The sequence below is a fragment of the Ovis canadensis genome, chromosome X (assembly GCF_042477335.2).
Source record: "Ovis canadensis isolate MfBH-ARS-UI-01 breed Bighorn chromosome X, ARS-UI_OviCan_v2, whole genome shotgun sequence".
Taxonomy (NCBI): domain Eukaryota; kingdom Metazoa; phylum Chordata; class Mammalia; order Artiodactyla; family Bovidae; genus Ovis; species Ovis canadensis.
This window is the reverse complement of record NC_091727.1, coordinates 64087501-64100289: the sequence shown is the minus strand read 5'-3', so window position 1 is coordinate 64100289 and position 12789 is coordinate 64087501. Positions and strand designations below refer to the sequence as shown.

General features: G+C 36.5%; 1 protein-coding gene across 8 annotated transcripts in view; it reads right to left on the bottom strand.

The window, feature by feature from the left end:
- EDA (ectodysplasin A) overlaps window positions 1-12789 on the bottom strand; it is a 358964-nt gene that overhangs the window by 143915 nt on the left and 202260 nt on the right. For 4 of the 8 annotated variants that reach the window (XM_070290288.1, XM_070290289.1, XM_070290290.1 and 1 more), the window contains exon 2: window positions 5688-5816. The exons of the other annotated variants lie outside the window; for them this stretch is intronic. In XM_070290288.1, coding sequence (XP_070146389.1) covers window positions 5688-5816 — 129 coding nt within the window. The remainder of the gene's footprint in view (window positions 1-5687; window positions 5817-12789) is intronic. 8 annotated transcript variants of the gene reach the window in all.

Genomic DNA, 12789 nt, shown 5'->3' with positions numbered 1-12789 from the left:
TTCAGTTCAAGTCTAAAAGCAAAGTCATGGTAAACACTTCTTTTCATGGACTATTTAAAATTGACAGGTCAGAAACTTTTCCCATTAAAACACACCTCAGGAACTGGGATCTCTAGCTGCTTCATTTCCAATTACTAAAAGTTTTATTGGATATAACAGAGAAATTGAGATAATGTAATATTAATTTCTATTTGGCAAAAGACGTTTACATTTTAATCTATCCTGTTCAGCAGAAAATGCATTTAAAAACTCAGTTAACTTTCTGTATACTCAAATTTAAAAGTATTTATCCAAGAAGCATGTGTGTGTGCATGTACTAAGTCGCTTCAGTCATGTCTGACTCTTTGTGAACCTATGGACTATAGCCTGCCAGGCTCCTCTGTCCATGGGATTCTGCAGGCAAGAAAACTGGAGTGGGTTGCCACGCCCTCCTCCAGAGACTCTTTCCCGACCCATGGATCAAATCCACGTTTCTTACATATCCTGCTTTAACAGGCGAGTTCTTTACCACTAGTGCCATCTGGGATTCACATCCAAGAATCATACAAGTGGCTTATACTTGCAAATGCTAAAGTAAATACATTCTGAAAACATGAAATATACCCTTCAAGACTTTGTTGTGAAACAGAAACAAGTTCATTATCACATTGTACTCAAAAGAAACATGAATATTTAACTAAAAGTTTAGCTTCTGAAAACCACAACCTTACAGATTTTTTTCCCCTATGCTTTTCTAGTGACCCATATAAATTGTACCTCACTTCAAATTACATAAAAGGTAAAAGAATGCCCATACAGATCAATGAGGAATGAACAATCTTTTGAAAAAATGATACTGGGGACTTCCCTGGCAGTCCAATTCTTAAGACTCTGAGCTTTCACTGCAGGGGGCACAGGTTTGATCCCTGGTCAGGGAACTAAGATCCCACATGGCCCGTGGCATGGCCAAAAAATAGGGAGGAAAAGGGAAGGATATTTTGATATATGCTGCATTAAAGTACTTTGAAGACAGTATGCTAAGTGAAATATCCAGTCATAAGGTATCATTAATATGAGGTACCTAGAACAGTCAAATATAGAGACACAAAACGTAAAATGGTAATTGTCAAGGACTGAGGTGAAGAACGAAAGAGAATTAGTGTATAACGTGTATAACGTTTTAGTTTGGGAAGGTGAAAAAGTTCTGGAGATGAAGAGTGGTGGTGGGTAGACAACAGTGTGAATTACTTACTTTAAAGTCTCAGAACTGTACACTGTAAAAAGTCTAAAATGATTGCTTTTATGATGCAAATATTTTGCCACAATAAAAAAGACAAGTAAACCAATAAAAAATTGGGCAAAGCATTGGAACAGATGTTTCTTCAAAGATATACAAGGAGCAAATGTGCACATGAAAAGATGTTTAACATCATTAGTCATTAGGAAAATGCAAGTCAAAACCACAAGGAGATATCACTTCACACCCACTAGAATAGCTATAATAGAAAAGAGAGAGAGAAAAAAATAAAGCTTGGTGATGATGTGGAGAAATTGGAATCTTCAAACATTGCTGGTAGGAAGGGAAGATGTTGCAACCACTTTGGAAAACAGCTTGGCAGTTCCTCAAAAAGTTAAACATAGAGTAATCATATAAAACATAAATTCCAATCCTAGATATATACCAAGAGAATTAAAAACAGATATTCAAATAAAAACTTGTACACAAATGTTCACAGCATCACTGTTTACAAGAGCTAAAAGGTGGAAACAACCCAATGTCCATCACCTGATGAAGGAATGGATAAACAAAATGTGGAATGCATATACACTGGATTATCATTGGGCAATAAAATTGAATAAGTACTGATACATGCTATGACCTGGATGGACCTTAAAGATATTATGCTAAGTGAAATAAGTCAATCACAGAAGCCAACATTTCATATCATTCCATTTATAGGAAATATCCAGAACAGGCAAATCTGTAGAATAGATTAATGGTTACCTAGGTTTGGTGGGAGAGGGGTGTGGGGATGTGGAATGACAAATAATAGGCATGGAGTTTCCTGTTGGTGAAATAAAAACATTTTAAAATTAGGCTGTTGTGATGGTTTAATATGTTTAATTCAGCGAACGTATTAAAAACCAATGAACTACATACTTTACATGGGTAAATAATATGTAAAGTGAATTATTTCTCAATTCTGAAAGAGTAAGAGAAAGTGTAATTGTTTCATGTGTGCATCGACCGACTCAGTTTTTTTTTTAATGTATTTATTCTGTTTCAAATATTAAGTATAACAGCTAAGGCCACTTTGCAATTAGTTATTCCTCACTACAGCTAGGTTCCCTTGGTGGCTCAATGGTAAAGAATCTGCCTGCTAATGCAGGGAGATGCGGGTTCAATCCCTGGGTTGGGAAGATCCCCTAGGGAAGGAAATGGTGACCTCCTTTAGTATTCTTGCCAGGGAAATCCCATGGACAGAGGAGCTTGCACGGGTTACCCTTCATGGGGTAGCAAATAATTGGACATGACTTAATGAGTGAATAATAACGACAATAATACAGTACCATTATCTTTATCATCATCTCTAAAAATTTACTTTGACACTGCAAGTTCTGTGGTCAAGTTATACTGAAGTAAAAGAATTGTAAAATGGTCATACTTCTTTAAGATTAACCAAGCAAAGTACAGAAACATAAGCCTTCAATAGACGTAGTTTCATATACTTTCATAATACCCGTTGCAACAATTTAAAACTGTAATTGCTAAGTGAATAGTGAACATAAAGATGACTATCATTAAAGATGATGATTGGTTATATCACGCTCTATTGCCCTATAGACAAGTCTGCCATCAGTCAGATTATGAGATGCAAATAAACACACACACACATATATAAGAAAACAACCCATTATTAAGAGACAAAACAATTAATAGAATCAGGCTCTGACAGAGAATTTAAAACAAGTGCAATTAATATGTTTATCTAAATATGTCCATCATAAACATCATATGGACAGCATGCAAGGACACATGGGTAATTTCAGCAGAGCAATGGAAACTATAAAAACGAATGATATTGATATGTAAGTTAAAACATAGTCTGTAACATGTGTCCTGCAATATATTAAAATAAATTCCATCTATAAGTAGTTTGAAAGTTTTATGATGGAAGGGTGTTAAATTTCGTCACACACTCCCTTTCCATGTATTGAGATGATCATGTGATTTTTATCCTTCATTTTGTCAGTGTGGGGGATCATATTAATTGATTTGGTTATGTTAAATCATCTTTTCATTCCAGGGATAAATCTTATTTGGTCATGGTGTATGATCCTGTTAATGTGCTACAGAATTGGTTTATTAGCATTTTGTTGAGGATTTTTGCTTCTATGATTAAGTTCTAAAGACCTGTGAAACCTGGTACCTATAGTTAATAATATTATATTGTGCACTTGAAAATTTGTTAAGAGGTAGATCTCTTGGTGAGTGTCTCATAATCAAAAAAGAAATAATTTTTAACCTTTGTAAACTAATCTCTTACCAAATATTAAAATTTTATGTAAAATTCAAAACTTTCTCAGGTATTAAGGAAAAAAGCCCAAAGTAACAGTAATGAAGAATGCCTTTAACTGACTCATCAGTGACCTAAAAAATAAATCAATAGTAACTGCCAAAAGTGAGAAAAAAGATAAATCAGAACAGAGCATCAAAGAGCTAAGATGAGGAATAATATAAAATGATCATTTATGTATGTAATTGGTATCATATAAGACTAAAAACGAAGAGAATAGGGTTGAAGAAATAATTTCTTTATGAAAATAATTTTAAAAAATAATGGCTGACATTTTTGGAAAAATAATAAAAGACAAATTATCACACGTCCAAGATTTTGGGAAGTGCCAAGCAGGATAAATACCATGTGAAAACACATAAACATATCATGTTAAAACTGTTTAAAATTACAAAATAAAGTAAGAATCTTGAAGGTAGCCAGAGGAAAAAGAAACAATCCTAGGGAAATCAAAGATAATAATTACAGCTTAATTCTCATTTGAAACTATGTAAGCCAGAAGTGACATCTTTAAAGTGCTAAAACAAACAAACAAAAACAGAAAACTGTCATAAAGAATTTTATGCTCAACAAAACATATCTTTCAAAATTAAGAAGAAATAATAAACTCAGACAAAAAAATCATAGAGAACTAATTACAAGAAGGCTTGCACTATACTCAGTGTTAAAAAAAAATTTCTTCAGGCATAAGTATATGCTCAGACAGAAACCTGAATATATGAAGAAATGAAGATTTTTGAAAATGGTTAAAATGAACATCAACATAAGGATATAATTTTTCCTATAAAAGATCAAGTGTATAAAGCAAAAATAGATGGGTTCTGGTTTCAGATAAAATTGAAAACTATACTCCTCGAGGAATAATTTCAAATAACTTTAAATTCACATTCATGTTTAAGAGTACTTTTCTAAAAACAAGAGATTGGAATACCAGACGACCTGACCTCCCTCTTGAGAAATCAGTATGCAGCTTGGGAAGCAACAGTTAGAACTGGACATGGAACAACAGACTGGTTCCAAATAGGAAAAGGAGTATGTCAAGGCTGTGCATTGTCACCGTGATTATTTAACTTATATGCAGGGTACATCATGAGAAATGCTGGGCTGGATGAAGCACAACCTGGAATCAAGATTGCCTGAAGAAACATCTATAATCTCAAATAGGCAGATACACCACCCTTATGGCAGAAGGTAAAGAAGAACTAAAGAAGCCCTTGATGAAAGTGAAGGAGGAGAGTGACAAAGTTGGCTTAAAGCTCAACATTCAGAAAACTAAGATCACGGCATCTGTTCCCATCACTTCATGCCAAATAGATGGAGAAACACTGGAAACAGTGGCAGACTTTATTTTTCTGGGCTGCAAAATCACTACAGATGGTGATTGCAGCCATGAAATTAAAAGACGCTTACTCCTTGGAAGAAAAGTTACGAGCAACCTAGACAGCATATTAAAAGGCAGAGACATTACTTTGCCAACAAATGTCCATCTAGTTAAGGCTATGGTTTATCCAGTAGTCATGTATGGATGTGAGAGTTGGGCTCTAAAGAAAGCTGAGCACTGAAGAATTGATGCTTTTGAACTGTAGTGTTGGAGAAGACTCTTGAGAGTCCCTTGGACAGCAATGAGATCCAACGAGTTCAGCTTAAAGGAAATCAGTCCTGAATATTCATTGGAAGGACGGATGCTGAAGCTGAAACTCCAATACTTTGGCCACCTGATACGAAGAAACCACTCATTTGAAAAGTCCCTGATGCTGGGAAAGATTGAAGGCGGGAAGAGAAGGGGATGACAGAGAATGAGATGGTTGGATGGCATCACCAACTCAATGGACATGGGTTTGAGTAAACTCTGGGAGTTGGTGATGGACTGGGAGTCCTGGTGTGCTGCAGTCCATGGGGTCACAAAAAGTTGGACACAACTGAGTGCCTGAGCTGAACTGAACAGGTGGTCCAGTGGCAAAGACTGTGCATGCTCAGTGCAGGGGCCTAGGTTTGATCACCAGTCAGGGAACTAGATCCTTCAAGCTGCAGCTAAGACCAAACTCAGCCAAAGAAATAAATATTAAAAAAAAAAAAAGGAAAGATATATAGACCAATGGAATAGAATAGAGAGCCCGGAAATAAACTCACATATATGGTCAAAGTGAAGTGAAGTCGCTCAGTCGTGTCCGACTCTTTGCGACCCCGTGGACTGTAGCCCTCCAGGCTCCTCCGTCCATGGGATTCTCCAGGCAAGAATACTGGATTGGGTTGCCTCACCTTCAAAAAGATGCCAAGATTACACAATGGGGAAATGGTGCTGGCACAAGTGAATATCTACATGCAGAAGAATGATATTATACCATACACAAAAATCAACAAAAAATGGACTAAAGACTTAAAGGTAAGATGAGAAACTGCAAAAGTTTTCTAGAAGAAAATAGAGGGGGAAATCTTTAAGACACTGCTCTAAAGCAATGCTTTTGTATACACATGACCAAAAACATAAGGAATGAAAGGAAAGTAGGTAAGGGGGACTATATCAAGATAAATGGCACAATAAGGGAAACAATAGCATGAAAAGCAACCTATGGAATGGAGGAAGGTATCTGCAATCAAATATTTCATAGGGAATTAATCTTCATAATATATACGAAATTTCTACACTGCAACAGCAAACCCACAAAGAACCCAAATTTTAAATGGCAACAGACTTGAATAGATATTTCTTAAAGATGTACAAATGCTCAACAATTATATGAAAAGATACTTGAGATCTCTAGTCATCCGGGAAATGTAAATCACAACCATAGTAAATGTTACCTGACACTTGTTATTATGCCTATTATTAAAAACAACAAGAAATAATAAGTGTTCAAGTTGTGGAGAACCTAGAACTCTGTACATTGTTGGTGGGTATGTAACATGGTGCAGCTGATATGCAGAACAGTATGGAAGTGCCCTTCCTGCCAAATTACAAATGAAACTAACATATGATCCAGTAATCCTACTTCTGGGTAGATATTGAAAAGAATTACAACCAGGATCTTGAAGAGATATTTGCAGCATTATTATATTCAAATGTGGAAACAACCTAAATGTTCATCAACAAAAGGATAAAAAGAAAATACAGTCTACACATGTAATGGAATATTATCCAGCTATAAAAAATACATTCTGCAATATGTGTTAACATGGATAAACCAACAGGAAATAAAATGGCACTGGTTGAGTTCTGGGGGAAGGAAAAAGGAGAGTTGTTTTTAAATAGATATAAAGTTTCCATTAGGCAAGATAACTAAGTTCTAGAATCTGGTGTACAACATTGTCTACAGTTAACAATACTATTTTATAATTTTGCTAAGAGGGTAGATTTCATATGAAGTGGTCTTACCACAATTCAAAGAAACAGGTAGTCAAAAATACATAGTGAAAGAGTTATAGAAATGTATTGACCTGTTAATGATGCTATATACATATATAATCTTCTGTTTGTATGTGTGTGTGTGTGTGTAGCAGTTCCAGTTTTTGAGATGTTTTGGTATCTGCTTCTGAAAATTTATAAATTTTCGTAATTTCTTTTCTCTTTCTAAATATTCACTTTTATACCCCCAAAAGTTTATAATCTAATTGGGTAAGTCAGACATGTAAACGATTAACTCAATAAAGATTTTACAAATGAAAGATGGAAGTATGGAGATCTCCCTGGTAATTCAATGGTTAAAACTCCAAACTTCCACTGCAAGAAGTGTAGATTCAATCCCTGGTTGAGGTACTAAGATTGCACATGCTGTGCAGCGTGGCCAAGAAAAAAAAAAGATGAAGTGTGCATGGGATGAAGTAGGTGTACTGACAACAAAGGAGTGGTCAGGAAAAGCTTCAGCATGGAAATGGTACTTGCATAGAACCTTTATGAGGTAAGATGGCAGGGTAGAGTAGGGCACTGCAATTATAAAGTGCAGGGAGTGCAAAAGCATGGATGTGTGAAACCACATTATCCTTCCAGGAACCTATAATTTAGTGTGGCTAGAGAATAAAAACAGAATCTTCCATAAATAAGGCTCGAAGTTTAGGCAGGGACCAGATAACCAAAGGCTTTGTTTGCCATCCTAGAGACTAAAATTTTTTGAAGTTTAATTATTAATTTGAGGTATACTACATAGTGACTTGCCATTTGAGTACATTATGAAATAAAAACTAGGATGTTTAGTAACCAAAACATCAAAGTTACTAGAATATTCCTGACATATTCGTTATGCTGTACATCACATACCATTTATTATACAACTGAGGCTTTTACCTCTTAATCACCTTCACCTATTTTTCCCAACCACCCTCTCTGGCAACTGCTTGTTTGTTTATCCCTGAATCTATTTTCATTTTGTATTATTTGTAGAGTGCACATATAAGTGAGATCAGGCAGTATTTCTCTTTGTTATACTTAGCATAATATCCTCTAGATCCATCCATGTTGTTGCAAACTACAAGATTTCATTTTTTAAGGCTGAGTAATATTCCACTTCTTTATCCATCTATTGATGGACACATAGGTTCTTAACATAACTGGACTATTGTAAATAATGCTGCAATGAACATTGTGGTACATATCTTTTCAAATTAGTGTTGTTTTTTTTTAAAAATTTCGTTGTATATATATTCAGAAGTGGACTCACTGGGTCATGTAGTTCTAAGTTTCTGAGGAACCTCCACACTGTATTCCATTCTGAACACATCAATTTACATTCCCACTAACAGTGAACGAGCATTCTCTTTTCAGTTATCTGTTGTCTTTTTCATGATAGCCATTCGGACAGGTGTGAGATGCTACCTCCTTGTAGGTTTGATTTGCATTTTTCTAATAATTAGAGATATTGAACATCTTTTCATGTGACTGTTAGCCATCTGTATGTCTTTTCAGGAGAAATGTATATTCAGGTCTTCTGCCCATTTTTTAATTGGGTTGTTTGTGTTTGCTTTTTGATATTGAGTTGTATGATTTCCCTGTATGTTTTGGATATACCATTTAAAAAACAACTTCTATTCAATAGGCTGCCTTTTTGTTTCATGTTTGACACAGTCGTACTTATTTTTGCTTTTGTTTCCCACACATGAGGAGAAATATTCCCCCCCAAATATTTCTAAGACTAATATCAAAAAGCATCCTGTCTGCTTTCTTCTAGCAGTTCTGTAGTTTCAATTATCACATTTAAGTCTTTCATCCATTTTGAATTTATTTTTGTATGTGTTGTGAGAGAGTAGTCCAGTCTGATTCTTTTGCTTGTATCTGTCCAGTTTACCACCCTATTTATTGAAAAGGCTATCTTTGCGTCACTCACTTATTATATTCTTCAACTCTGTATAGTTCTCCTTTACAGATTCTAACTCTTTTATAAAATTCTCACTGTGTCCATTCTGTCATCTCCTGAGTTTGGTGTTTGGTATTATTTGTAGCATTTATGTTTATGATAATTACCTTAAGCTTTAAAAAGAAAAATGTTTTTTTTTTAATATTGGAGTACAAGTGATTAACAATGTTGTATTAGTTAAACAGCAAAATGACTCAGTTACACATATACATTTATCTATTCTTTTTCAAATTCTCTTCCCATTTAAGTTGTTGTGTAATATTAAGCAGAGTTCTGTGTCCTAAATACGAGGTCCATGTTAGTTACTTAAACTCTTTATCGGGTAGATAGGTTAAACCCAATATGTTTATTTCTTTCTCAGAGGTTTCTTCTTGTTCCTTTGATTAAAATATATTTTTCTGTCTGCTCATTTCGCCAAATTCTCTGTATATATATATATATATATATATATATATATATATATATATATATATATGGTAGGTAGATTACATTTTAGGATCTTGGAGAATTGGCCTTATGCTGGAGATGTCCTGGCGTCCCAGGTAACGCTAGTGGCAAAGAACCTGCCTGCCAATGCAGGAGACATAAGATATATGGGTTTGACTCCTGACTCTGGAAGATCCTCTGGAGGAGGGCACAGCAACCCACTCCAGTATTCTGGCCTGGAGAATCCCATGGGCAGAGGAGCTGGGGGAAGGGGTAGGGGGCTACAGTCCATAGGGTCACAAAGAGTTGGACATGACTGAAGCGAGTTAGCACAGCACACAGGAAATGTCCTACGGGGCCCAGCAACACACTCCTTTCTGGTCATCAGAGTTATATACTCTATGCATGCTCACTATGTGGGCTCTGAGGCCCCATCTGTTATGATGGGTTCAACTACTGTGGGTATGCTTTTAGGCAGGATTGGTCTCAGACTCAGTTTGCTGCCAGTTTCTGCCTGGGTGCAATGGTGGTTGGCATGCTGATAGGTGGGGATGCATCCCAGCATGGCAGGAATTGTGACCAAGGGTGTCCCCCAAGCTGATGCGGGACTGTGGTGGGTAGAACTGGGTCTCATTGTGGTTTGCTGAGGGACCAATATGTGACAGCTAAAGACTGTTTGATCATTTAAGTGATGAGAGTCGTAAAAGCATTTTATGCAGAAAAAACATGATGGCTCCACAATGACAATGTGACAGATGTATTAGAAGGACAGATGAGACTGCTGGAAGAGAAAATGGTAATACTGATAAAATCGGGAACTGAAATCAGCCAGTAAAAGTAAGGTTTGGCATAAGGCATTGCTTTCAGAGATGTCATAGGTCTAGACTACAGAGGAACTGTCATCTGATTGGATTAAGTTAGAGAAAAGGAAGAGGTAAGGGTGACTCTTGGGTTTTTGTGTTGGGTAAGTAGCCTCCGAAGCAAAGAGACTATCAGAAGATAATGCAGATTCAAAACTTTCCTATTACTTTGGACCTTGTAAAAGTACAAAAAGTCCAGTTTCCGAGGTAGCCTTTGAAGCAAATCAATTCTACTAACAAGCCACATCAGTGCTGTGTAAAGTTATCTGGTCCTTGAGAACAGAAGGCCACATCTAATGTGTGTGGAAACAACAGACCAATGCACCAAGCATCCGTTTTCTAGAATTGTCTTCACAACTGATGGGACTCATTACATGGTGGCTTCAGCCACAGCAATTAATACTGATTAACAAGATAGCACAAATGAGCAGTTTTGTCATGCCTCTCAAGGATCAGTATGCAGGTCAAATATAGATATGGCCTCAATCACACGCTGATAACATTAATCATTATCCACTGCAAATTATGAACTCATTTACAAGCAAGGAATGAAAAATACACACTAAAGTTGTCACGTACCAATAGATTTGCCGATATAAATTTGTTTTTGCACAGGTTGTCTCTTTAAGAAACTGGAATGGCAGCATACTCTACCAGTTCTCACCAACAGGTGTCTTTACAAAGATCAATGTATTCTTAAAACTACCTAACAACTACTTGTTCAATTACAACTACCTAATTCTTCATTCATTCATTTCTTTAGTGCTAGAAAATTATTTCTTAAAAGAAGATCCCTAACATCAAGGAACTTTGGTTAGCTTGCAAAATAAGACACTCATATATGGAAAACTAAACAATGAAAGTCTTAACAGTTCAGTTCAGTTGCTCAGTCATTTCCGACTCTTTGCAACCCCATGGACTGCACCATGGCAGGCCTCCCTGTCCATCACCAACTCCCGGAGTTTACCCAAACCCATGTCATTGAGTTGGTGATACCATCCAACCATCTCATCCTCTGTCATCCTCTTCTCTTCCTGCCTTCAATCTTTCCCAGCATCAGGGTCTTTTCAAATGAGTGATTTCTTTGCATCAGGTGGCCAAAGTATTGGAGTTTCATCTTCAGCATCAGACCTTCCAATGAATATTCAGCACTGATTTCCTTGAGGATGGACTGGATGGATCTCCTTGCAGTCCAAGGGACTCTCCAGAGTCTTCTCCAACACCACAGTTCAAGAGCATCAATTCTTCAGTGTTCAGCTTTCTTTATAGTCCAACTTTCACATCCATACATGACTACTGGAAAAACCATAGCCTTGACTAGACAGACCTTTGTTGGCAAAGTAATGTCTCTGCTTTTTAATGTGCTGTCCAGGTTGGTAATAGCTTTACTTCCAAGCAGCAAGCGCCTTTTAATTTCATGGCTGTAGTCACCATCTGCAGTGATTTTGGAGCACCCCAAAATAGTCTCTCACTGTTACCATTGTTTCCTCATCTATTTGCCATGCAGTGATGGGACCGGATGCCATGGTCTTAGTTTTCTGAATGTTGACTTTTAAGCCAACATTTTCACTCTCCTCTTTCATTTTCATCAAGAGGCTCTTTAGTTCTTCTTTACTTTCTATGATCCAACAGATGATGGCAATTTAATCTCTGGTTCCTGTGCCTTTTCTAATTCCAGCTTGAATATCTGGAAGTTCACGGTTCACATACTGTTGAAGCCTGGCTTGGATAATTTTGAGCATTACTTTGCTAGTGTGTGAGATGAGTGCAATTGTGTGGTAGTTTGAATACTCTTTGGCATTGTGTTTCTTTGGGATTGGAATAAAAACTGACTTTTTTCAGTCCTGTGGCCACTGGGGAGTTTCCCCAATTTGCTAGCATATTGAGTGCAGCACTTTAATAGCATTATATTTTAGGATTTGAAACAGCCCAACTGGAATTCCAATTGTACCTAAGGACCATATATGCACCATTTGTTTAAAATGCAGGTTTCCCATCTCCAAGAAGTCTAATTCAGTAAATCCAGAGCAGGGCCCAGAGATCTGCATATTTAACACATGATTCTAATGCAGGTGTTCCTCAGAAAACACATTGAGAAATATTACACAACAGCTTGAAGAATAAATAGAATTTGATTAGAGGCTTTGTAAACTTTTTAGATGAGGGATGAAGTGGGGATTCTGTGGGAGTCAGTAAAATATATGAGGTCACTGGAAGCACAGTAATGGGGGGAATATTAGAATATAAAGCTAAAAAGGGTAGTGACGTATCTCATAATAGAAAATTATGACTTATCTAAATTGTTGTGCCAGAAAGTTTACGAGTGACCTTGTATATGGTGTAGAGTCAATGAAAATTTATCTACTAGGAACTTTTAGTAAGGGGAATTGACTGCACTAATCCATGCATTCTTACACTAAAGTCAATGCCAAAAGAACAATTCTGGATTGCAGGGCTCCCAAAGGCTTCTCAGTAGACCAGTCTGTGATCAAAATCAATTTTCAACTGGCCTGAGGTAAAATGAAAATAATCAAAACAGTGTGGTAACCCCTGCGTCAAGCTGCAATTATTTACTTTGTTTGGTGTTAAAATATCCTCTTA